Consider the following 27,520-nt stretch of genomic DNA (forward strand, 5'->3'; position numbering starts at 1 on the left):
CATCCGCATGTGCATCAGCACCGATGAGAACTGGCCCTGCCTGATCCCGACTGTGTTAGTCTCTGTTTGCCATTGGGTAATTTAACTAAAATAAACTCTTTTTAGAATAAATTACTGGAGGCTGAAAATACAGCAGCGTAGCTTAAGTTGATGAGCGCTTTCTCAGGTTGTTGCCTGTGCCTTGCCATCGCTTGCGCTTGCCTCTTTGTTTTGGGGCTATTTCATGGAGTCCGGGGCCTCAGAGGTTTAGATTGTACTGTTACCACTTGCCAGCCAGTGCTGCTGTTGATGCTTCGGCAGCAGGGCAGGCGGGAAGACCTGTGCTTTGCTCGGAGTAGGAGCCCAAAGCATCAGCTTACCTGGCAGGCAGGGGAGCCCCGGTGGGAGCACCCATCCCGATGTGCCAGGGATGAGCATGCAAAATCACCTTTGGAGAGGTTTCCAAAGGCAGAAATGCGTGTCTGGTAACCCATTCCCACTGGGATGCAGAGATGTTTCCCCTCTGATGTCTCCCCTAGACACCCCGACTCAAATGCACAGTTCTTGTATACTTTGATTTCTTGTTCTTTAGGAAAAGATAAAGATTCACTCTGCTCAGTCTCTCTTGCGTTTGCAGTCCGCTATCATTTGCAATGTGACTTGGAGACTGAGCACCATGGAGAGACCCTGACCTGGGCTGTCACCCAGTGTCATCCAGTCTGGGAGGGATACTCCGAGGCTGGCTGATGAGAGCAGGGCTGTGGCTGTGGCTGTGGCTGCAGTCTGCTCACTGCTGGTACTGAGTTATGCTTTTCTGTCTGCAGCTCTGTTAAAGGTTTTACTGGATCAGGGATGCTCTGAAAGGGGCAGTTTTTAAAAGATTCAGAAGTAGGATTATTTTTCCATTAGGTTAAAACATGTATATGCATATGATTATGTCAATTACAGGTGAATATTGTCATGAGAATAATACACTTCAGTTGTGGTACTACAACTGTGGTACTAGGGGATGTGTTAACACAGAACGCTGACAGACACAGTTTGCGTAAAAAAAGAGATAATAGGTAGAAGTAGACAGACAGAAAACAATGAATCACGGGAATGGTGCTGGTCAGCAGGAGCAAGAGCAGCCACAGCACACCTGCCTTGCTATTTCTGGGTGTCCAAAGACATAGACCTTTTACAGTAAACACTAAAATAACTGACTAATACATACTGACAACCTTGCTTGTGAAAATTAAGAACTGAAGATTAGATATGCATGCATGCAGGAATGGAAATGCAAAATTTCTAATAGGATCAGCCAAGGAAGATTTGTATTTTCATGTTGAGCTCATTTCAGTGATGTTTAATTAGCCCTGAATAGCTGCTGAGGAAGTACCTTGCAGAATTTGTTCGATATAATACTTCAGACATCAGTATTTTTAACTAAAGAAAAAAGCTTACAATTAATTACAGAGTATTAATTGCATAGTATTACCTGGCTGCATATGCAGATTTTATTTTCCTCCTTGAAAAAAATCTAGCAGAAGTGCTATAAGGTTATTTGAATGCCTTTTATGCTATTCCTTTTCTAAATTAAAACTGTCTCTAACACATGGTAATAGCTGTAGTTAGATCAGTCTCAGACGAGTACATGTCAGTTGAGGTTCAAGATAATTGATGCTGTAAATATCCCTCGAGTGGAAAGATAGACCGTATTAATGGCTTGAACATTCAGTCTGTTTGTAGAAATCTGATTTGAGCTGTAATAGAAATAGGCCTAGATTATATAAAGCACTGAGTTTATGGCTTACAATGTCTTTCAAATTTGCTATTGCTAGCTGGAATACTCCCCTTCTGCTAACTGTATGTATCTGAAAACTTCCCGGGCATATGGTTTGTTTTGTAGGCAGCTTCTCTGGAAGGTGAGGTTTTGCTGCTGTTCTGAAGAGATTTAGTGTGGGTTGTCTCGTTATAACCAGAAATGCGCTCCTTCGCTTAATACCCCTTATCTGAGGAGCAAAAGGTTCAGGGGAAGGCTCAGCCCTGAGAGTTAGCACATGCAGGGCTACCAGGAGCACTGCAGAAGGCATCTAACCAAACAGCTCAAGGTCCTCCATCTGCATAACTATACATTATTTTGTATAATTAGAGCAGCAGAATTAATAAAACTTGGTTTCTTACAGATTTGTGTCTTTCCCCCATGCACCTCCAGCTCCCTTCCCTCTCCCTAAGACTTGCTGTTCCCCGTAGTCTCCCCGGTAGCTGGGTGATGATGGGCTCTGCAGAGGGCACCCATGGGTGCCCAAGGCCAGGGTGCTCGCTGCACACCTGCTGGCCACCATGAGATCACGGTGCAGTGTTTCCCTCAGCTAATCTGAGCCTTGCTCCAGTGCCCACTTCTCCCCATGTGCATACACCAATTTTGTATAACGTGCTGGAGGTTAATTATCTTTGGGATCTCAATCCCCATTTGAAATTTCGCTGAAAGAAGCTAAAAAGCTCAGAAGGTTTTGGGGAAGGGAGGTTTGGCAGATGGGCAGTCAAATGCAATTATCTAAGGAAGCAAATCTCAGCTGCTCTTTGGAATGCAGCTGCATTTACATGCTATAATAATGTTTCAGTATGAATTTTTGCTGATGATGCAAAATTGATGGGCATCATCAGTATGGAGAGAAGCAAGATGTGGACTAGATGACCTCCTCAGGGTCCCTTCCAAGGTGGATGGAATTTTAGCCTGGCCCTAAAATGGACTGGCTGGGGAATTTCTTTCAAGTCAGCAGAACGACTTCACTTGTCTGGGTTCAGGCGTGGGCACTAAATATTCTGGGCAGGTTCATTTTCCTCTTCCTCTTTGCTATAGTTTTGTTTGATTTGTCATCTTCATTTGCCTACAAGGAGATTCTTACGTGGCCTCCTTTTTTCATCATCTGCTCACTATTATTTATTTCCTCTAGTCCTGGCTTTCTTTTTATTTCTCTTCTCCTAAAATGCATATTTTCTATTCTGTGCAAGTAAAACTGAGAAAAAATACGGACTTTTTTAAGACTAGAGATTGTGAGAAGGTATGGAGAGCATTGTTGAGATTTCTACACTGACATATTTAATGGTATAGAGTTTAAGGCTGGAAAATAAATGTGAATCTTGGAAGAGCAGAACGTATACAGGGTGGGGGGAAGGAAACCTGGCACTTTCTGTTATATAGGTATTGACTGTCAGATACATATTTTTTTGCTGAAGTAAAATGGTTTTGTGCTCATTTTAGAACATAAAAAGTCCAGAAGAAGGCAGTAAGAGAGCAGTGCGGTGTTATCAGGAGCCCCTGCTCTCCAGGGCACCACTATTTACACTCGATATGTTCAGAAAGTAGTTTTTAACAGGGGTTTAAACTTTGTGAGTAGTCTCTGGAAGAATTTTACTGAAGCCATTAACTGGAGATGCATGTGGTCTAGAACTAAACCTTCTTAACCCAGTCTGATGTTCATTACTTCAACAAAATTAAGTTTCTTTTCTTTAAAAAATGAAGGAGCAAGCGTTAATTATGTTTGGGATTATGCAACCAATAATTACTTACTTATCATGTTAAAAAGTCCTGTTTGTAACAATTATTCCTGGTAACGTGTCACGCGTGTCACGTGGCCTTTAGTATTAGTGCCTGTTTCTCCTGGCTTGGTTGGTAAATCCTTTTTTCTTTTATAATGTAATCTTCCATTCTGTTTCTTTACAGGTACAGAGAAAATTAAAAACCAAGGTTACCTGTTTAAAAAACAAAGATAATAACAAGGCAGTTATTGCAGAATTTCTCCTCAAGGAATTGTATATGTTGGGATAAGAATTTGTGTTTCTTGAAGACTGTCCAACTCCTGTATGCTTATATCTGAATCTTAGTTCATAAAAGGAAGATAAATCACTGGAAGGTGAAATTCCTGTAGCAGAGTGGTACGTTATGAGTGCTTTTGTAACTGCTGTCCTGTTACCTAGCTGTCCTTTCAATCCCTGCAGTATAAGAGTGGCTTTAACTCTTGTTTCCTGCACGCTTTGTTTATGGATGGTCATGGTTCTTCAGCATTTTTCACAGCCTTGTCCGGCAAGGGTGGGGAAGCAAAGTGTGCGGACACTCTGGTATAGTCTAATGCAAGTGGAATGAGAAGATAGCTTAAATAGCTCAATTTCTTGATTCAAGTGTACTTGATTTAATGATAATGATCTGGAACTCTTTAATCAACTCTCTCTTTAGTTACATTTTTTTCATAAAATTTAATACTAGAATGGACCATGACATCAGTCTATTTTGACCTCCTTTATCTTACAGCCCTATCTGTTTTGTTTTGGTTTGTTTTTTTTTTTTTTCCAGCTGTTCTTATATTGAATGTAATAATTTGTATTTCACTAAAAAGAATCTGGTCTTGGTTTGAACTGGTGAGGAATCCTCTATATGCTCAGGTCGTCTGTTCCTCTGTTCATCTGCTTTATCTTCAAAAAAATAAGTCTGATTCTTTCCCATACTGAATTGGGCTTCCTTCAGTTTCCAGCTATTGTTGCTTGCTGTATATGTTACCGGTAGCCAAAAGAGCTCTTTTGTACCTGCTGTTTTCCCACCGTGAGGTACTTACGTCCTATAATAAAGTTACCGTTCAGTCTTCTTTTCTGAGGAATTAGATGCGTCTCGCTCTTTACATCTTTTACTGCAAGTCGAAGTCATAAGTACTTTCTCCAGTGCGTAAGTACTTTTCTGTCGCTCTTTTCTTTGCCCTTTAATTTCTTAATGTTGCTTAACAATGGCTGACACCAGATTAGGATCCTGTACTCAGGTCACCAATTCTATATAGGAAAGAAAATTATATCCTTACTCTTACTGCACGCAGTGATCCCAACAGTCTCATCTATTTCAGGACTGTGCTGAGAGGTCTTTGCCGGTGTCTCTCTCAGACTGTGCCAGGGTACAGTCTTGCACTGTTAACCTCTATTATGAGTTCTTAGATGTATATCGTTCTGCGTGAGCATCCAGTTCGTCATTATTTGGAAAATCCACTGATCTTTATTCGTGTATGCACTTGCACATGCATATAGAAATTCAGTACTGTAGTAGGTGTTGCTGTTTTCTGCTGTTAGCGCTGTAAATGCAAAACCCTCAGCGCCAGTGTATGTGCTGTCCAGGGACTCCGATGCTAATTCAGTCTCATAAATAATGAGCATCGGCTCAGTTTGGTGTCCTTGGATAAACAAAGCCATTGCTGCTCTCTTGCAGGGCTGTACGCCCGGTGCCATCCTCCTGATGTCATTAGGACATGCTCGTATGAACAGTTCATGCTAGTTTCAATCAGGTATATTTATCACCTCATTAAAAGAATAAAGCAAACGTTTTCTTTGTAAAACTGCATCACCGACTGTTTGTTACATTTCTCCTCTTGGTTCTTTGTTGATAGACTCCAACCCTTGGTGAGGCACGGCAGGCAGAAATGGTCTCGAGCTGTGCGGGGTATTGTTGACTACTAAGGTCATTCTGTTTGTCCTTTTGTGTTTGAGCATGTTAACAGCCTTCTAGCATGTGTTTGATCTTCCCAAAATGGTATTGGGAATCAATAGAAGCTCATCAGGGGTCTCCCAGGGTCACACTCTTAGTCTTGTGGGAGCAAGGAAGAAAGGCTTGCTTTCTTATAGGATCTGGCCTTGTGAATGGTGCTTGCTTTCTACTGTTGTATCTGTACTGCACATGCAATACGGCACTGCAGATGCATAATAAATCTCTTTTAAAGGTCTGTAGAGGGAAAAATATCTTATACGGAGCTCCAGGTGACTTGGCTCCCCTGTTTCCAGCTTGTTTGGAGCTCTTGTGTCTCCACACTGCATGTACTAATGGATGGCGCGCAAGACAGCTCATTATCCTTTCCATAGGTATGCAAGAAATACATATTTGTTGAATTTTTGTGCGTTTTCTGAGTCATGTGTAACTGCTTTATATCATACAGTGCCACAAAGCACTTAAAACCTGTGTAATTATTGATAGCTTGTGCTAGGTCAAGGAGGCTATAGTAAGGAAAATAGCATGAAAAACATTGTACTTCTATATTTAAGAATAACTTACGAGTTAGGCAGGCTAAAGATATGCGTCACTGCTGTCTCCTCTCTGAGCGTCTTGATGAAGGAGTTTCAATACGTTTACCAGATGCGTGTTTTATTATTATCCTGACTTCCAAGCACCGCTTGCTTTGAACATCTGAAGACAAAGGCAGCTAATTAACAAATGAAATCAGCAAGCTGTGTAGTCCCAGCCGCTGAAAAAAGATGATAGAGCAAATATAGTCTGTGATCCCGCTCTCCCCTTTGTATGTGTGAAACTCTCCTGGAGCTCAGGTGAGGGTTGCAGGAGGTGGTTTGTGTTTCCTACTGACAGTGCAATACCTCCAGTGCTTTGCAATTCAGCATAGAGAGGATATTAGCAGCATCTGCCACACTTCTGTGCACCTTCCACACCAACACCTCTGACCATCGTGATGCAATTCCTGGTGCATTTAGATTAGACCCATTTTGAACAGCTTATACTGGTTTTTCTGTTTGTTCAAGAGCTTAGGGATGTGTGAAGGGAATTCTTCCAACACAGTGTTTAGCATGCCTGTGCCATCTGGGTTTTGGAAACTGTTTGGTTCAATTCAAAGATTAAAGACTGAAAAATTGGACCTAATGGTGGCATAAACCTCTGTGGAAAATATACTTCTGTAATTATTTTCATTTTGATTAATAGGCTTTAACTACATAGCAACACCCATGACTTCAGTTTAATTTAAAGAATGATTAGTCAGTTAACTCTTCATAATTTGATCAACCCAAAATGAAAATTTTGGGGTTTTTTTCCTCTCGTAAAGCACTTCAAAAATTCATCTTGTTGAGCTTCCCAATGCTAAATCATTCTCTGTTGCAGTAAGATCTCCCTGTCTCTTCGGTGATTTCCCCTCTTTCCTCTTCCCAGGTTAATTGCTGTGCAATACCTGAAGTCCATAGCTTCCCTCCCGGACTGCTGAGTCCCTGACTGTTCCAGTGCTTTTAGGGAACAAACACCCACAGATACTCACACATATGTACAGAGCTTTAAATAGCTTTTTTTTTTTAAAAGCCTATTTGGAAATTTGAATATCAATTAGTAACAATTCAGTTAGGCATTGAAACCAGAGTTCTGGAGAGCTTTGACAGGCGGGCACTAATGCCACCGAGATCAGGTGACTTTAAAATAGCCTGTCTACAGACAATTAATTTGGCAGTTGCATGCTTCCATTGTAATAACTCTGCAGAATACCTTGGCAGTACTATAAAAAAAGCATATTTGGTATTATGTTTGCAGCTCTCGCACTGACTGAGCAAAACACGGTCTTATATAACAATCCAGTAAACCATTTGTCTAACCCTGCCCAACAGTGGGGCAGGCAGTTGAGTGTTCAGTGAAATCTCGCAACAATTGCAAGCATTATTTTGTCTCCTATTAGTGCTGCTTCTTTTGCTTTGATGCAGCTGTCGAGATCTTTCCAGCACTGCCGATGGAAAAATTAGTCAAGTTCTGCAGTGCAAATTTTCTATTAATTGACCATTATGAAATGCTTTGGCAGAAGGCTTGCTGCATTTGCATTCCCAACTTACATTTCTTTGAGGTTGCCTTATACTCTTATCAAAATCCGTCCCCTGTTGTAGTACAGGGCCATGCAGAAAGAGGGTGCCTGCTTCTCTATGTTGTAGAGGAGTACCGGCGTTGGAGGGGGTGAACACACATCCAGCATGGGCCCATTGCAAGAGGGCAGATAGCGCGAGCAAGCAATGGCATCACAGCTCATGATATCATGGAGTAATTTAGGTTTGAAAGGACCTCTTGTCCAACCCCCTGCTCAGACCAGGGCCAGCTTCACAGTTAGGCTAGATTGCTCAGGGCTGTGTTCAGTCAAGCTTTGAATGTCTCCAAGGATGGTATCCCGCAGCCTCTCTGGGCGCTTGTCTGATTGCATGGGGAATTTGTTTTCACTTATAACCAGGAGGAATTTATCTTCGTGCAACTTATACCTATGGGCTTATGGACCTTTCCTCTGCACCTCTAAGAAGAGTTTGCCTTCATCTTCTCTATAACTTCCCGGTAGCCAGCTGAAGATAGAAACTGGATCTCCCCTTCATCTTATCTTCTCCAGGCTAGCCAAACCCAGCTCCCCCAGCCTCTACTTTTATGGCACCTTCTCCAGCCCTCCGATCGTCTTGGTGGCCTCCTCTGTACTTGCTCCAGCATGTCCATGTCGTGACCTGGACAGGGTGCTCAGGATGTTGTCTCGCAATTGCAGGGTAGAGGAGAAGGATCATTTCCCTGGACCTGCTGGCTGCGCTCTTGCTGTTGCAGCCTGGGATGTGATCGGCCACCTCCTGTTCGGCCACCAGGACCTCCAGGGCCTCCCCTGCAAAGCTGTCTTCTGGCCAGTCAGCCTCAGACTGCCTTGTGTTGGGGTGTTGATTGCCATCCTACGCTGGCAGGCTTTGCAGTTACCTCAAGTCCCGTTTTTAGGCTTTAAGTGATTTAGTGTGTGTAGTCTTGAGTAACTTCATCTAAATGAAGATAAGTCAAGACTCAGATCTCTGTGTATTTCACCTAATGGATGCACCTTCATCTAAGGGCGAGAGATTCAAGGAGCGGTCCCCTGACTTGGTGTTGGAGGCTCTTGGCTGCCGGTCATCCTTGTTTGTGGTCTAAGGATGTGCTTTAATAAGCAGATGCTGGAAAGCATTCATGTGTGAAATGTTCTGTTGTTCATCAGAATGTAGGGAACAGGTGTTTTGGCCTAGAAATTGAAGTAAGCTAATTTCCTTCTTTTTATTTTCTATTGCATGAGTAGAAGACATAACGTTTCAGCAATCTCATCCCTTTTCAAATGCTACTGTGATTTAAAATAACCTTTAAAACAAAAATGAAATCTCATTAGAAAATGCCATCCTAATTTGGAGCAACAGTTTCATAATTTGTTTCTGTGATATTAAATTGAATGTTTTGTAGAGTAGAATGAAGGTAACATTTACTTAAAATCCATGCACTATTACAAGATATTATTGCTTGAATTATTCCAAATTTTCGAACACTTTTTTTTTTCTAATTAATCAAGAGACTCTCAAGCTTTATTCTTGTTATGCAAATCAAGATGTAGGCATCTAACAAATAATTTTTAAGCGCAAACTGCTTTTCAGTGTGGACGTTTTAAACATGCTAATCTATTCAGATTGTTAATGGTGGGCTTCCTTTAATAATCCCATGTGCCTCTGCCACACCTCTAGTTTTTAAAAACTATCAAACCCTCAAACTTTTTTAAGAACTGCTATGCTGATGGTCCACCTCACACAATACACTGTGATGGTTACAGTGGTGTTTGACTGGCACTTGGGGAAAGGACATGGGTAAAATGAATGTGATGCTTCCCCCAAAAGAACTGTCCTTGTTTTCAACACCTTTGAAAAAGGACTCAAACGAGGAGCATGATCACGTTCCCTTTGACATCGGTGATCGTGCGAAGATCTGAGCGCCTCATTCTGCATTTCAATGAATCGTGGCCTCAAATAAATCTGATGAATTGATATTTGGATAGTTGATCACACAAGACTTTGCAAAAATAGGGTTAAATTTGTGGATGAGTAATTAATTAAGCACTACTTAAAGCATTATATTTTGTTTTAAGGAAGAAGCACTGCTGATAAGGTTCTGAAATTATTTCAGTCAAGGCTGAGTTGCACATGGGAAGGTGCTGTTGCTGTGTGTGTGCAGATCGGATCGGTACAGGTATAATTAGGCAAGTTGTTCCTACTCTCTGTGGGTAGCAGCATCAGTGCCTGTATTGTAGCTGTTGGAGCCAAACCTGGATGTAGACTGGGGCTAGACTTAGAGAAGCAACTTCCCCTTGGCTGCCAGCCCTCCAGGCAGTGTAACTTCTCCCTAAAGCTCACCAGAGAATTGCTTACCTCGTCATTTGGAGGTTGAGTGTTTTGAACTAGTACTTAGTAAAAACAGCTATTGCTTTTCTTGTTTTGTTTCATTTTTTTTCCTTCTTCGACGTAATTGTACCTTCAGAGAAAGCTCACAATAAACAACAGTAAAACCTTGCAAACAGGAATCTACTTCTTCCTCATGGTATAAAGCACAAATTAATTAATTAGGTGTACTCACGTTCCAAGGACTATTGTTATTTCTTCCCTGTTTAAGATGAGTGAATTCTGTTGTGGGGATCTAATTTTCTTTGAGCTGATGCAGTGGGAGTAATTATGTGATATCTGTATTTTAATCAAGAGAAGTGTGTTCTAAAGCCTGTGATAAATTTACCTGCTTGAAGTTAAATGCATGTAACTGAAAGAAGGGAATATGCATTAAATTACTGTATTAAATTGTTGCTTTACAGGAAAACAGATGCATGCACATGATCTATGTTCTAGTAGATCCTACCATTAGGATGCAAATTAGTCTTGTCTATTTATTTCCAAAGCTTTATAAACTATTTTATCTAAGCGACATTTAAATTAAAGTCGTACATAAGAAACAAGTACTAAAGCGGTACAGATAAAACATACGTATTAGTGGAAACAATAGAAATACGATTGATGTTGTCATATATGAGATAGTATGTATTGTTACATCCAAAATTCTGAGTTGTAAATGAAGATCCAGTTGTGCTAGGTGCTGTACAGATGAAAACAAACTCTAAAACTGGATTCTGCTGCAAAAGTCCTAAAATGTGCGTTTGTGGCTTTTAGAGCTGTATTGCCTCTCTTTTGCTGTTGGCTTGTATACAAGGTGATGCACACACTTCCCATCGCAGAACCATCGTAGGGACAACTGAAGCCTGACTTTATCTTGGGTTTTTTTTTTTTCTGTCTTTCCAGATTTGGACGATCCAATAGTAACAGTCCACCAGAGCATCGGGGAAGCAAAAGAGCAGTTTTACTATGAGAGAACGGTGTTTCTCAGGTGCGTTGCCAACTCCAATCCGCCTGTTCGGTACAGCTGGCGACGCGGCCAAGAGGTATTGCTGCAAGGGTCTGATAAAGGAGTGGAGATCTATGAGCCCTTCTTTACCCAGGTAGGAATGAAAGTACAGTATTTTTTCCTTCCTTAGGCTACTTGCACCAGATTCTTTGTAACTGGATCTGCCTGCATATCCCTGCTGGGTTTGTGGTGTGGGTAAGTGGGCATGCCCTCCAGATAACTACACCCTGGCACAAATGCACCCGTATGTTATTATAAGACTTCCTAATATAAAATATGTCTTTTAATTTTTTGTAAAATTATGAAATAGGAAATTACGGGAAGACGCACAGTGAGTACTATCTGCAGGAGCCCCTTTGAAGTCATTTTGCCTGGGCGCTGCAAGCCCAAACCTCTGACTTGACTGCTATTTCCTAATCTTTTCCAATACAATGCAAAGTGATTCTGCACAGAAGTTACAGCCTAAAAAGCTTTTCAAGAAGGCTAAACTCTGTGGCAACTCCCTGTGTTGTTTCTTTTTTTATTTTATTCTGCCTTTCACTTCTTTGAATATAAGTTTTTGTTCCAGAATTACACACATAAAAGATGAGATGGCAAAAATGGAAAGAAGTGCTTTTTAAAGTCTTCCAACTCTCGCTCACAGCCGCGAAGGAAGACTGGGCCAGCAAAAGAGTCTGTCAGATTAGATCAGATTAATTTATTGTTAGCACATTTGCACAGTCTCAGAATAAAAAGCTGGCATATCCTATTGTCTATGGACAAAAGTGTGTGACGGTGTTTGCAAAAAGGAAAAAAAATAAAAAAAGGAATCAAAATTGTTTTGGAAAGTCTCAAGCAATAACGAGTAAAGACAGAGGTGAAAACTGCCTGGTAATTTGGTCTTCATAGCAGAAAGCAACCTGCAACTTTCGTAAATAATTTTCAGCTAATGATTTGAGAGCACCTTCATTTTTTCTTTTTATTGTACTTGACAGCTTTATATTGCTACAGTGGCTTGGTATTTTACTGAGAAACGTGTAGCCTGGAACCCTGCAGAGATGAGAATTAGATTACATAGTCAAGTTATTGGTCTCCTAAATGTGATGAGATTATTTTTAATTTAACATGTATGGACCCAGGTTAGCAAATCTGTGGCTTGTTTCCTTGCACTCAAGTGCGTAAACTAGAGTTTTTTAATGTTTTAATTAAAAAGTGAGAGAATCCCTTGACATGGGACTTTTTGTTTTATATTTTGATATGGAAATGCTGATAATTACATTCCCTACCATCATTTAAGAACATATCTAATAAAATGGCATCACATGAAATTAGATTCAATATTTTAAAAATATATATATATTTCTAGGTTACTAGGAGCATTCTTCCTAGAACCTCTGTCTGGGCTGAATTAATGAATAAATCAGATTGTCATGTTGATAGTCAAAAGCTTATCCATAACCTTTTTACATTTATTGGAGGTCAGGTTGAATTGGTGTATCTTGTCGTGGGCCTACAAGATCTAATATATGTTTATAAGAGGAAAAGATGTAATTAACGGTTCAAGAGTCATAAACGTCTACTGCACATCTCTGCATAATTGGTTCAGCTTATGATACGGTAACAAACAGTAAGAGCTGATGTGAAGAGGGATAGAGGGGATTTGACTTCAGAGCATCAAGAGATATGAATTTGAGGTGGCGTTTTTTGGTGATTGCTTTGAAGGTAGATTATCAATCTGAAAATCAAATGAAATTTAAAGGAAAACAAGTAGTAAAGTAGTAACGCAATTAAATTTTTGGAGGTATTGTACCCCAAAAAGGCTAGTTTTTCTTTCTGCTCGTTTTCTTGTTTTATTAAATCACAGAAGGCACTTGGAAAACTGGGCATATACAAATGAATTCTTGAACTTTGAACAGATTTTTTTTTGATGAGTCAGGTCATGTCAGCTACTTATTTTAGCTGCCATGGGGAAAAAAACTGAACAAACATGCACGTTCTTATCTGTGGGAGTATTTGAAATACTGAACTTCTCAAAACCAAAATCTTGATGCAGAATTTTTTTCCTAAGAGTTTGCATCATCCTCATTGCACATTGTAATTGCACAGCCTGAGTACAAGATTAAATTTGCTGTATTTACAATAATTATGCAATTAGACATAATTAGACTAATTATCCAAACCAATGAAGAAAATATATACATTTTTATAAATCTCTGCAATCTGGGGACATGATCCAGAATACCATTGTGAGTTCAGCCCACAAGTTCAGCTTGGAGTCCACAGCTAAGGAATGAATTGATGGGATGCAGCTGCTCTGCGTTTCCAGAACTCCAAGACTTTGGTAGCTGTGTTCCTACTAACCTGGATCAGGCCCTTCTCCAGCCCAGATAAACCTCTTCTTAAAGTAGAATCTTTATCTTTAGGAACAGCCTTTCAAAGACTTGGTCTTGCAAGCACTAAATCAGCATGTGCTTAATTTTAATCACAAAATTTCTGGGACTGATTACACATACAAAGGACTTCAGTTCCAATACTACAAACATCTACCAAGCTTGATTTCAACAACTATATCTTTTCTTGTCTGGCTAGCTGTATCTTCTCTTTCATTGTTTTTTTTGCTAGTTCTGTACATGCATTTTCACAAACTACCATATTTTTGCTTATATAGGCCTGGGCAGTTGGTGCGCGTGATATTGTTGAAAAAAATTAAATATGTTGATCGAGCTGTGGTAATATTAAAAGTTGTTCAGCTTTAACAGGACATATGATAATGAGCATTTTCCAACGTTTGCTCTTTTGATGCTTTGTGAGCCCGTTCAGAGTGTCTGTCTCCCTGGGCTGGGGCTCTGCCTTAGCCTTGTCTAAACATAATACATTTTTAGCTTATCACTATAAACGCAGGCAAGGACTTGAAAGCGGGCAGCTGGAGGAGGAGATTGAAAGCCCGAGGAAGTTTGTTATTTTAATGCTAGGGTGAATAATGTGCAGGTATTGATACATACAGATTTATCTGATGTTTTTGCAGCCCTCCGTGCCGTTGCATCCTCACGCCCGACACCCTGATGTGCTTTGCTGTGCTCCCTGTGTTTTCTCCCTCCCTGCTCTGTCCCATGACATCTCTGCATGCTCAGGATTTTGTATCTAACACTCCTTTTGGCTTTTTGTTACTCTTGTTGCTACCAATACTGTAAGATTTTACATACATATTTCAGCAACTTGCTTTTTCTCCTGAGTTTCTGGTTCTGTGGTGCCCATTTCACATAGTACTGCAGTGGAAATCTCATGTTTTCCAGTTTTCTCTTGATTGTGTCTAAAGGAACTCCTTCATTACATATTCCATTCAGGTCCCTGCTCCATCATTTACACTGCTGGCTAAAAATAAAATCCATCAGTAGCTCATTTTCAAAGGAAAACAGCAGGATTTCTGTAGCTTGTGATTTTTTTCATCACGTAGATTGTACCTTAAGATATATTATCCCGAATAATGCTGCAACTTGAAAGACTCTGTCAAACCAATTTCCCCCTCACTGCTCTCTTTTCTTTTGCCTTTAATATATAAGTGGGACTACAGTTTTAGGTTATGCCAGCTGCCATTCTTTCAGGTAATTAAATAAAATATGTTTTCTGGATCACTACAACATCTGCTTCTAATTAGCCACCTCTGCATCTTCCTTTTGCCTCCTGAAAGCCAGTCTCGGTGTTTCCTGCATCCCTGTTTGTTCCTCTGCCTCAGTCCCTTCCTAACGCTCTCTCTTGCACATGCAGGGAGAAACAAAGATCCTGAAGCTGAAGAACCTCCGACCTCAGGATTACGCGAATTACAGCTGCATCGCCTCGGTGAGGAATGTCTGCAGCATCCCGGACAAGATGGTGTCCTTCCGACTCTCTAATAAAACAGGTGGGCCTCCAGCAGCGACCTTCTCTGGCCATGAGATGTGCCCGTGGTTTTTGTGTTGCAGCGTTGTTCTCTTGCTTAAAACGTACGTGACCGCATGCAGCCCCGCAGCTGTAGGAGCAATTCAGGAGCGTGTTGTAGAAGCCATTTTCAGGTGTTTTCTTTTTTCTCACCAAAGTTAGGATTTGAAGAAGAGTTTTGATTTGTCGCTCTCAATATTTATCGCTCTCTGGATTTCATATCAGGATTTGCATTTTCCCCCAGTCTCAGGGGTTTCACTGTTATGGAGGGGCTTCAAAGAAGATACTGCAGCAAGGTAAGAGGAAGGGGCATCTCAGTCAAGGCTGGGCATAGAGTAAAAACAATCCTTTACAAGTCCTCCAAACACTCGCAAATATTTCTCTCAACGCTTTGTTGAAAGCTAATTATTTTTGGTCAACAAAATGTTTTAGGAAATAATCAACCTTTTTATATTCTTACATCGATTTAAACGATTGATTTCATATGACTGATCTGATATATTCTTACATCGATTTAAACATTGATTTCTTACATTGATTTAAACAAAAGTGTTTTCTTTCAGATTTAAATGGTTCATATGAAAATATTCAAGCAGTTGTGTTGAAATGCTTTGCAGGAGGATAACCAGGCATTTATCCATAGTCTCTGACCAAGCTGGCTCCATGTTGTGGCATTTCTTGTGCATTTGCTCTTGTCTTTGGACATTGTTCCTGGCTGAACAAATGGTCAGTTGATTGTCTCCCTCTCTTCATGGCTGTATCACTGCTATGCATCTTGAGAGCCACATGCCAGTGGTTGATCGCAAGAAGTGCAATTGGGAAAGCTAGTTTCCAGGAAAATGAAAATTATAGATTTTTAACCCTGCTAAAGGCTCTGTGTCCAGGATCCACAGAGGATGTGTCTGAAATGGTTTATAAAGCTGATGCCAAAGAGTAAAGTCCTTAGCTTAGATTTCTAGAGTAATTAGACATTTCAGAGAAGTGTTTTCTGGAGAACCGTTCTTCAGCAAGTGTTGTAACGTTTGAAGACTTCAGGTTAGATTACGCTGAATAGTGCCTTAATAGCATATACCTCAGGGCACTGATAACAGGTAGCAAATGAACAAAACAGTTGAGGCATTAACATGCTGAGTGCGTCCAAGATGAACTATGAATTTTATTTGCACATTATTTCTGTCCTCACGGCTTTGTTCCAAGGAGTTGCCTTCAGCTTTTTCTGAATTTCTGATTTGACAGCAGGGACTTCAAAACTGTGGTATGTACCATTACTGTACACAGCCCATTGCAGAGCAAATTCACAGCTCAGCTTTAAAGCTGCCACTGGCAGTAGGGGACTTACCTTTGGAGCTGACTGTATCTGACAAAGTGATTCGGAAGCCCTTAATTTTCTCTCATTAATTTTGCCAGGGGGCGGGGAAAAAAAAAAATCTTAATGTGAGGTTTGTCCCTCATTAGTTGCTCTGATTTCATACCAGAAGAGGCATGAAAGCCTGTCTGCCATGGAGAGGTGTACCTGATAGGTGGGAGCAAGTTTCCTCTCAGTACCAGTAATAACTCATCCACCTTCATCCATGAGAACAGAGGATGAGAGTTGTTACTGCTGCCATTTGTCAGAGCGATAATTTTGCTGTTGGAGCCAGAACAGTCTTTGTCCATGTTGGACCTCATCTGCAACAGAAGTTTGTTTATGTTACAGTAATGGGGGAACATCAAATAGCATAACTATTCTGAACTGAGGACAGGTGATCTAATTTTGCAAAAAGAATTAATATTTCCACCTTACAAATGTCATGTTTAGTTTGGGAGAGGGGTGTCTTGCTACATTAACAGGAATTGCTCTTCTGGAGTAATTTCCAAAATAAACAAGCCTGAAAAATTATAAAGATTCACACTTTCTCACGAAGAACTTGGTGGCAACCATCATCAAGGGCCAGATTAAATACGTATAGTAATTACTGCAACATATCATTAAAGATGATGACTGATGTGTTGATGAGACTGGGACAAAACTTTTCTCATTTGGTATGACTTCATCTGATACAGCTCTTTGGTAGAACTTCACCTGGTGAAACTTCATAGAAGTTATATGAATTGTAAATCCAGAGTAATCCAGGATAAATCCAAAGTAATGAAAATCAGAACCTGAACTTGGTACTCTGTTTCGGTATAGAGCAGTCCTAGCCTGTCCATCTGTTTTTAATTTAAATCTGGAAGCACGTCGTGGAGATGCCTGTCTAATGGAAACAAAGGAGAGACAAACAGAAGTGTCTGTAAGGTGGCAAACATGCACGATATTTATTGTAATTAATGTGGCTACAAGTGAATTCAAGTTCAGCTGCAAATTGTGTGATCTCAATATAAAATTGCTGGCAATTTGGCTATTCTGCATTTATCAGGTCTGTAAGCATAACAGGTGTGAGAAGTTTTTGTAGAACTTGGCTGTTACTGGTGAGAGAGATGACTAAGGAGAATAGCTGAGGCTTACAGCAGCTGTGGGTTTCCATCTCGTTCCAGTCGTGATTTGGCTCACTGGATTCAGGCTTTTATCGCATGACACGCGGACTGTTGCATGAGTTGCCGGGCTCCCTTTGGTTGATTGACTTGTGAGCAAAGTCGGGGAGGTTTTTCCCTGCCGTGGATGTGCACTCTAGCTTGGGTTGCTCAGGGACATCAGCTGTCCCAGCAGCCAGATGGGGTTTGTGAGGGTTTGTGGACCATCTGTGTGTGGTGGGTTGCCATTCACCTCGATTGATTGACACGGTGCGCACACGGCGGCTGGGAAGCTGCGGAGCTGCAGGGAGCACCTCGGCTCCCTGCCGGCCCTGATTGATTGCCACTGCACGCTGATGCGCAGCAGGACTTCTGCACGCTGTAACGAGCGTTTGTCACGTGTGATGATCGTTGGCAGATTGTGCTTGAGGAAGCGTGCTCAGCAGATGTGGAAAAAAAACCCAATGTAACTATTACTGTATGCCTGGAAACCCTTATTGCTCTTACAGTATCCTGCTACTACCCTGCCTACTTTCTGCATCCAGGGCCACCGAGCTTCTTGCGGGTGACATTCAAGTCACCTGTTGAGCCTTCTGCTTGATAATCTTCCTGTGTTGTTGGAGAATATGGTGACGAAGGCACATGAACGCTTGTTTTTCCCTCTTTCTTTCTCTGAAACACTCTCAAGTCTCCCCAGTTTCCCTCACCAAGAGCTATAGGTGACTCGAGCATGAACTAGACACTTGTTTCAAGGAAAGCAGTGCAGATCCAGGTGCTCTGCCACTACTATTTATGCCGCGGGGTCTTTCATACATCTATACGCCTGTGCACACACCTGAGTTGAGAGCTAATTTGAGGAACACCGGGCATGTCTTCGGGTGAGTAGTTCAGGTTTCTGTTCAGTGCCGCCTGCCAGCTTGTCCCTGTGACCTTTTTGTTTTCTGTGCTCACTCTGTCTTGCTGATTATTTGATTGCATGTCGTGGCATCACCGGAGTAACAATTACTGTGGTATAACCAATCCAAAGGAAACTTTCTGCATAGTTCTCTTTGAATAACTAGAGAGGTAATTCAGCTGACGTCATCAGATGCACTTCACTATACTTTGGACATGATGCAGATTGAAAGTGTTACGCATAGGTATAATTAGGTACACTCACACCCCCTTCATTCAACGGCAATGTGTTAATTACATCTGTTCTGCGTGAGTCTGAAGCCTTAGACACAGCACCGTATGGCTGTAGGTACTGCAGGAGACAGAGTGCGTTGGCATCATTTTTCAGGCACATGGATTTCTTTGTTCCAGTGCAGACTAGTTTAAAATACAAAACCAAAAAGGATGTTGTAATGAGAAAAGCTGAGATCATCTCAGAAGCATGTGACCATGCATATGCTGAAGCCCGAGATGACAATTAGCAGTAATATTGTAGAGCAGCATGTAGAGGCACTTGTTGAGCACAGACCCACTTTGTATCTAAAGACAGCTATTACTCTGCAAATTTATTATCTAAATAGATGAGAAATTTGAAGGGAAGCAGAAACACTGTGAAGTGATTCACCTGCTGGCAGATTGCTGGTGAGTGGCAGGAACAGAAATAGAAGTCAAGATGTGAGGAAGAACGGCAAAGGGACTAATTTTGCAATTCTCATTTGTTTTTAGTAGATTGAGTCCCTTTAAAATTAGCACGTAGAAGTTAATTTCGGTAAGTTAATGCAAGCAGGAGTTGTAAAACCAAATGCAGCTGCTTTGCAAAAAAATCAAGGGGTTATTCTGACAAGGAGGAGGAACCCTGACAATTTTCTCAGTGTATGTGTTTGAATCCATGCTGTCAGAAGAGGAGCAGCTGCGAGGGTGGGTGTCACACTGAGTCGTGACCTTCATATTTTCTGTCTACGTTACCCATTTTTGTTACCTCGCTACGTCCATGCTGTACCCAAGAAGAAATCCGATTGATCCAGTTCTGGCTCCTACTCCACCTGTTGGGCTTTTCTTTGGGTTGCTACTCTCCCATCTCTTCCCCAAGGCCTCAAAGTGTTCTCGCATGGCACTCACATCTGTCTTTTCCCCATTCATGTTTTTCACATTCTTAGAGCTCTTAGTGTATTTGTATTCCTGAAATCAGTGAAATTTTTCCTCCAAATGTGCCTCGCAGTTTGAAACTGCAAGAAGCACGAAAGACAGAGCTGGCAGGAAAGGCTTCTGGAGGAGGGGAGCACAGTGCTACAGGTCATGTCTTCTCATAGGAACAGCTCCCCGACACCTTTCTCATCTCCTATTCCCACTTACAAGTGTTTTGGAATCACCACCTTGATTCCTCTATTACACCTTGTCATCCTCTTGCCTTGTCTTTAAGACTTTTGATATGACCTCCCATGGTTTCCTTATAGCCGGATTTGTGAGATGCAAATTGTTAGGGGAAAATTGGCTGGGCTTTTGGGCTTTAAGGGTGGCATGATGTCTAACTGGTGGTCATTTGCTCATGTCATCCCTCGGGGATCAAAACGGGGAACAATACTGTACAACATAATTATTAATGACCAAAACGATGGGACTTAGCGCACTTCTGGCAAGTCCTCAGGTACCAAATTGGGAGTAGTGGTCAATACAGGGCTCGTGACAGGCTGGAGAAAAGGGCAGACAGGAGCCTCATGACATTAGCTGAGGGAAATGCCACGTCCTGCCCCTGGAGAGGAACAACCACCCCATGTACCAGTCCATGTTAGGGCCAACTGGCCAGAAAGCAGCTTTGCAGAAAGGGAGTTGGGTTGCCCTGCAGACAAGTTGAAGATGAGCCAGCAATGTGCCCATGCCAAAAAGGCCAACAGCAAGCTGGGCTGTACCAGCAGAACTGCAGCCAGCAGGTCCAGGGCAGTGATCCTTCCCCTCTGTTCAGCGCTTGTGAGTGCATCGGACTGCTCTGTGCAGTTTGGGGCTCCCTAGAGCAAGCAGGACACGAATGGACTGGAGCAAGACCAGTGGAGGCCACAGAGATGGTCTGGAGCTAGAGCAGTGACATGGGAGGAGGCTGAAGGAGCTGAGTTTGCTCACCTTGCGGAAGATGCTCAAATGTTGACTGGATGAGGCCTGAGCAACCTGATCTAATCAGCATTGCTTCAAGCAGGGCTCTGACCAGAGGCCTCCAGAGATGCCTTCAGACGGAGATCATTCTACAGTTCTGTGATTAAAGCAAGCACATTAAAAGGCAAGTGTTGTGGAAGTTGGTGTTTGAATTCAGTATTATCTCCTCTCCCCAGCATATCGCTGTCTGTGTACGAACTGATGAAAGTCTTGAAGACCTATCACCCTGCCTTAGCTTGGACCATACATTGGTCAGGAGGTGCTTCTTTTTGAAGATGCTTAACAGGAACAAGTGTGGTCTCCTTTAGAAATACAGGGGGTTTGTTTTTCCAAGCAGAATTCTGCTCTGTGTCAAACGTGAATTATTGACAGATGATATTAAAATCTGTCACCAGTTTGCATGTGACTCACTATTTAATCTTCAGAGCTGGGAAAGGGAACTTCAGATACAGCTAACTGAATCGCAGATCTGAATGCCTAGATCTAATAACAACACGAATGGATCCTTTTAAGAGTATTCACTGTTTCGAAGGGTCAGAGAAAAGGCATGATATCTACCCATAAAACCACTGAAATTCTGGGCTTCCTATAATATTTCTTCTAATATGATTAAGTAAAAGCATATAAAAATTTTATCTTGATCTAGAGAGCATTTTTGGTGGCACAGATTAATTTGAAAATGTATATTAGTTTGTATATTAGCAGCCAGTTCGGGCTGCTTAGTGCAGGTGATCATTAATACATGATATTGAGGCTGATTTTTGGCAACCTCCAACATAGAAATAATCCACAACAGTAACTTTTACCAAGAAAGATGAGTATTTCAATACGTGATTTTTCAGTTGCATGACATAGTTCATTCAAATCACAGCTGAAGCTGGTTTTCTGTCTGGGGCATGTGGTGGGAAACAAATTGAAAAAGACTTAATTCACTTTTAATCCCTCCATTAAGCAGCAGTCTGTTGCGATAAACTTGCTTTGTTTCCCTTCATTCAGACAATACAGTGTTAAGAGAATTATCTCGTTTTGAAAAAAAATATTTCTCTTAGCATCCCCTGGCATCCTCGGAGAGTGCAACAGCGAGATGTGATCCTGCACTAAAGAGGCTTGAAATCCTCAGATAAGAAATGCAGCCAGCTGTATGCTCTGAGCTGAATACTGAAGGTGGAAGGTTTTAATGCTTTAGCAAAAAGGAACAATAGAAAATAAAGCTGGGAAGGACCCCAAGAGGTTGTCTAGTCCCGTTCTTCATGGCAGAATGCACTAGATCTAAACCTTGTCCTACTGATGTCTGTTTAACCTGGCTACCTGCAGCAGATGTGCCGCACTAGTGGCAGGCAGTCTGGCCCCTCGGTCTGGTCCTGTCCACCATGGCATGAAGAAGAGATAATCCGCTTCCCCTTCACAGCAACGTTTCGTGTATTTGAAGATGGTTATCTTGTCCTGTCTCTTCTGGTGGATAACGAGCCTAGCTCCTTAGTTTTTGCCTGTGAGTCACATCATCTCTACCTCACACTGCTCCTGGTGATCTCCTCTGTCCACCTCCTTGGTGAAGCTCAGTGCTTCAGGGCACGGTCAGTACTCCACAGTACCCAGCCTCATAAGCCTGGGGTTCAGTGCAGGGCTTGTTCCATACATTTCCCAACAAAGTTCTTGTTTATGCATCCCTGTATGATAACTCCCTTCTACCGAGCACCTATTGCTAATGTTTGCTTTGTGTCCAGACTGCCATCTGCCATCACCCTGAGGGTCCTTTGTCTGCAGCTCCCCAGTAACCAGTCATTCCTAATCCACTAATTGTGTGGGCGGTTGTTGCTGTTGCAAGACAGGATTTGTCTCACCTAACTAGCAGTCTGAAAGCTTAGGTGTCTGTAGTACACTGGTTGTTCAGGGAGCACTGTACTCGGTGGAGAGAGGGAGAGAGATGGCTCTGAAGAGCAATTCATCCCATCTATTTTTGGAGAGCAGGAATTGTGCTTTAGGGGTGCTTATATCTCATCGAGATACATGACCTCGGATTGCATGCCTGACTTTCAGGTGGTTGAAATTAGCCGAGATGAATTTAAGCCTACATGTATAACAGTGCATCTAAATATAGTGATGAAGGGGACAGTTTCGTGATTGGGTTAAGCTGATTTAACACTGCTCTGCTGCTAAAGGGAGGATCCTGCCTTCCCTTCATACCCTCTTGATAAAATGTCCACAGAATGAATCGTTCATACAGTGTGGGAGCTGTGAGCTATTGTAGTCGTCCCCAGAGCGTAACCACCGAGGAAGTGCTCTGAATAGCAAACGTATCCGCCTCCCTTCCTCCCTGTTGGAGCTATCAATGCCACATCTGTGCGTGAACAGCAGCACGAGCAAAGTGCGAGTCATCAAAGTGCTGCTGCTGCTGGATGAAAAGCAGCCAAGCAAATCGGGAATAAAGAGATGAGTCATCAAAGCTGCATCCCCATTGGTTAAAAAACAGAGGATTTCAGAAAAAGTTGGAGGAGGAAAAAAAAGGCTATTGAGAATAGAGAGAGCGCGCAGGGAGTGGGCCGCGCTTACCTGGGTTGGCGCTCCAGGACAGCTTGTTCACATATATGTGAACATATAAAGGCTGAGTCCAGCTGAAAATGGGCCTTGTTAAATATAATCTCATTCTTTGCTTTCTTTCTTTCCTGTAACTCCCCTCTCTGCTTCCCCTGCAACCTCATAATTTTCCTTTCTTGATAGTATGCCGGGACAAAATAATCTTGCACTTTACTCAACTTTTAAGCCTCTTTTTTCTTTGGTGGCAGGCTCAGGGGAAGCTGAAAAATATGAGTTCTCTTTTATCTGTGACCGGGTAGCATATTCAAATTGGGTGGTGACTGCTGGTACATGGGGGGCACGTGCACCCCAGTCTGAGGTTAAGGCACGTGGACTAATGGGCGTCTTCAGCAATCGTGAGGGGCAGCTGCCCTGGGCTGGGGGAGCCACCCCTTTGCGCTAGAACAGGTTTGGGTGCTTTTGCGAAGATGAGAACCCTAAAACACTTGCAATACTGAAATCTGGTCTGGGAATATATTACTTCAGTAATTCCATGTATTAAGTCAAAAGAGGACATGTGCCTGAAAGAATTAGGATTTGAGCCCTTTGCCTTTATTTTCTCCACCTGCAAGTGCTGGAATTTCAAAGATAATGAAGAGATGGGAAAAAAGAGCAAGTAACACAAAAATAAGGTTGGTATGTATGGTGAGCACATCTGTTCTATGTGTCTAAACAGAAGGGTGTTTAGAACTGGAAGTTGTTACAGCTGGAGTATTTTGCTGCTCTTCTGCACTTCGATTGCCTGCAGCACCTGAGCAAGTCACCACTGAAGTTCAAAACTCTACATGACTGGTCACTACTTGACAGTGACTATAAAAACACATTTTTACAGGGAGGGTGATTGATCACTGGGCCAGGTTGCCCAAAGAAGTTGTGGAGTCTCCATCCTCAGAGATATTCAGAAGACATCTGGACACGGCCCTGAGCAACCTGCAGTGAGGGACCCTGCTTTAGCAGGGGGTTGGACCAGATGACCTCCAGAGGTGCCTCTAACCTCAACCATCCTGTCATTCTGTGATGAATTCTGGTCCTAAGCCTGCAAAGAGCTCAAGTTTAAGAGTCTCTGCATATTTTTTCTCCCTTGGCTTTGTTGGAAAACTCATTGCCAAGACAAAGGTGAACCTGCCCTGGGAAGCCTTGCCCCTTCCCAGCAGAGTCCGCAGCTAAGTTTGCGTGTCCTGAGAGAGCAGATGAGCTGATGGCACACGTAGGTGCATGTTTGCTTGATAATTTGGCCCACTGGAGTATCTTATCCTAGCTGGTTCAATACATGCTGGCACCTTCTGCCTAGAAGAGTTGTCTCTTTTGTGATAGCAGCCAGAAGATTACAGCTCTGTCAGTAGCAGCAGGGAGGGTAAAGCAGAGAGGATGGGTGTGTAAAAGTGATTTTCATTGGGGTTTGGTTTTTGTGGGGTTTTTTTTGGTTTGGTTTGGGTTGTTGTTTTTTTTTTTAAATTTTGTTTTGTTTTCTTTTTTAAGGACTATTGATGAAAAGAAAGGACCTACCATATTGCAGCATGCTGTGTCAGTGTGGTCAATAAAAAGTTTATTTTACCCTGTAATTTAAAATCTGGACTTCAGCTGGGAATTACAGTCTATCCTTTTTTGAACTTTACTGAGTAAATAAGTACAGAAATGATGCTTCCAGCCCAGCAGGGACCTCAAATGTTCTCTCTTTTTGCTGTGACTTGAAAGGGACTATTCATAATATGTGTAGTTAGGAGCATATGCATTGTATTCCTGCAAGAAATCATGGCTGTAAATTAAATGGATGCGTACACACACAGGTATATATGAAAGTATAATTCAATTATGTTCTATTACTTCGGTTCTGCATATGAAATAATTCACAAAACTGGAGGAAATAATGTCTTTTCATTTTTATTCATCATAGATGAGTGAGTTGTCAAGGACATGACTTTCTGCCTCTACTTTGATATTGCTATTAAAGTATTAGTTTTCCTTTGCATTTCCACTAATCCCTAAAGCCAATTGTGACATTTTCTCAATTCCATATACCCAGTCTAAATACATATATTTGTCTCACTAATTATAACACACATTGGCGCCAGATTTTTTCTGTATGCTGCATCAGTGACAGATATCTTTTTCCTCCCAGTGTAGTATCTGTCTCAGATACCCATCCCAGGCAGCAGTAGAGACTCTGCTTCTTTCAAGTTCAGTGAACTTCTGTATCGGATCATTGATTAGAAGATGTTTCCAGTCTCCCTGCCGATAATCCCGTGGCAGCTCTGCTTAAACTGGAAGCATTTTGTTGTAGAGCTAGGTTGTTATGTCGAAGGTGCTTGGTAAACTGATCTTGTTAAGGGTGTATCTTAGGGTGTTAATGACGACTTAATGACTGCTAGCTTTGTGCTGGATCTGAGAAGCTTTTGCCCCAGTCATTAATCAAAACCAGTGAGTGTTGCATGCTATATTATTACTCTGTGAAGACTGGTGTATGTTGTAGCCACATTTTATAATTAATCTCCGTCTGTATGTCGTCAGTGCCTAACTTGCCTTGTGTGCACATGCTAATAGTAGGTAAAAAAATTGATGCAGTTCTGATTTAAATTCTCCGTAGTGACTTGACTAGCAGGGCTGTGTATTGTGACCCAGTGTACTTCCAATAGCACTTTCTCATGTGCACTGTTGAGTTCACAGCCAGGCTCTACAGTCCTATGAAATACATTGGATGCAGAAGCAATACTTGTACACGAAAGTCTCTGAATTGAAATCCCTTTAAAAAGGATGCAGCTGCAATATGAATGGGGACCTGAACAGTTTCCCTCATCATGAGTAGTGCCTTGTTCTTCACGGGGAAGAGCTCGCAGTGGCACTGCAGCTTTCTTTGTCCCCTGGCAAACCAACCATGACTTTGAAATGTGGGACTGGCACTCAGAAACCCCTACTTCTAAAGGGCAGTAAAGATGCAGAGCTCTTTTGAACACTGAGCCGTTCTCATTACGATGTCCAAATACGATGTTTGGAAAGCTTGTTCCATGCACTCACCCATGGAAATATTTACCAAAGCTTGCTATTGTTTTATAATGAATTTTATTATTCCTATCAGAGAGTTGAAAGAAAGTTTCCGCTGGGCAGGTTGCCTGGCTGAGTCTCTGCCGGTGCTGGGGTGAAGGTTCTGACTGGGAAATGCTTTGCTCGCCAAACCTGGATGGCCCAGCGTTCATCTCATTAATCCTCATGGCTGGTAGTCATCTAAGAGAGACCTCAGCCAGGGTGAAGCTTTGGAAGTGGCTTTGCGGAGTGATATAATACATTCTGTTTAGTATTGACTCCTTTTGGCAGGGACATTTTTGTTGCATTAGGGATTCTGTATAAATGTATAAGATTTCATACATGAGCACCTCCTCTGTCTCCACCAGTTTTGGTATTGCAGAGTTGTGTTGGCTCTGATGCTCAACTTTCCAAACTGGTAATGAACATTACTTAAAACTATAAAATCCATCACTTTTCAACTCTACATGAAATTGAGGACATCGGTCCTGTGTCAGTGTGTCTCCATGACCCGACTGTGACCCAGGGTTTTGTGATCTGAACAAGTTCTGGGGCTATGAGGGAGGAAGTGAAAAAATTCAGGCTATTTAGTTTAGAGAGGAAATTAATAGGAAGAAAGATAGCAGAAATAAATAAATGACATAATGTGAGATTAAACCAAATGCAGAAGAAGATAGCAGTGGAAAATATTAAAATATATCCCTAAAGTTAAACTTTTCAATGGAATTTTGTGGGATCTCTGCAAGATTTAAGCAGAAACTGAGGAGCTCGTCCTTATGCCAGGAGGCAGCTGTTTGGCAGAGGAAGCTTCTGGGCTGGTGCAGTCACACAACTTTTCTTTTGATTGCACATCTACCTGCTGAGTTCTGGGCGCTTTGAAGCACTTTGATTGTAAAGTGCCTTTCCTGCAAGGAGAGGCCTGTGTAAACATGGCAACCAGCCAAGTGCTTTGCTTGGTGAAACTAAATTTTGTAAAACTTAAATAATAAAATCAAGATTGGAGGCATAAATTGCTGCCTTACTGTCACTGCAATATATATCTTTTCAAATGATCTCAGCTGGGACCATGTGAAAGCTTGTTTGTAAGGATGTGAGGGTCTTCTCGAGCCTCAAAAAGCTCAGATTACCTTTCCGTGCCTTTCAAAAACTGAACAGGCAGAATGTCAGTACTGGCTCCAGCCTTGTTGTGGGAAAGCAGGCTGGGCTGTAGAAGTGGAAGGGAGCTTGGCTCACACTTGGCACACACTTGGATGCCATTGGGTAAAACCATTTGTATCTCGGAGGCTGAAGCCTGACTCCCCAAAGCAATATACATAGTAAAGGCAAAACCTTTAGTAAAGGAATAGGCAATTGCATGTACTTGTTTTTACAATAGTGTCATTTTAATGAGTGTCATTTTAATCAGATCTTTTGGAGAAGTCTTTATCTCCTCTTCCTTCTGACTCAATTATGTTATTTCCTGCTATCTAAACACATATCACAGCTTGAGCTGCTGGGACTGCACCGTGGGTCTCCTGG

General features: G+C 41.9%; 1 protein-coding gene across 1 annotated transcript in view; it reads left to right on the forward strand.

The window, feature by feature from the left end:
• Positions 1-27,520, forward strand: part of MDGA2 (MAM domain containing glycosylphosphatidylinositol anchor 2) — a 389,857-nt gene that overhangs the window by 193,856 nt on the left and 168,481 nt on the right. The window contains exons 5-6 of the mRNA XM_072865499.1: positions 10,846-11,042; positions 14,693-14,825. Of these exons, the coding sequence (XP_072721600.1) occupies positions 10,846-11,042; positions 14,693-14,825 (330 nt within the window). The remainder of the gene's footprint in view (positions 1-10,845; positions 11,043-14,692; positions 14,826-27,520) is intronic.

Source organism: Ciconia boyciana, chromosome 6, assembly GCF_034638445.1.
Source record: "Ciconia boyciana chromosome 6, ASM3463844v1, whole genome shotgun sequence".
In the NCBI taxonomy this organism is placed as follows: domain Eukaryota; kingdom Metazoa; phylum Chordata; class Aves; order Ciconiiformes; family Ciconiidae; genus Ciconia; species Ciconia boyciana.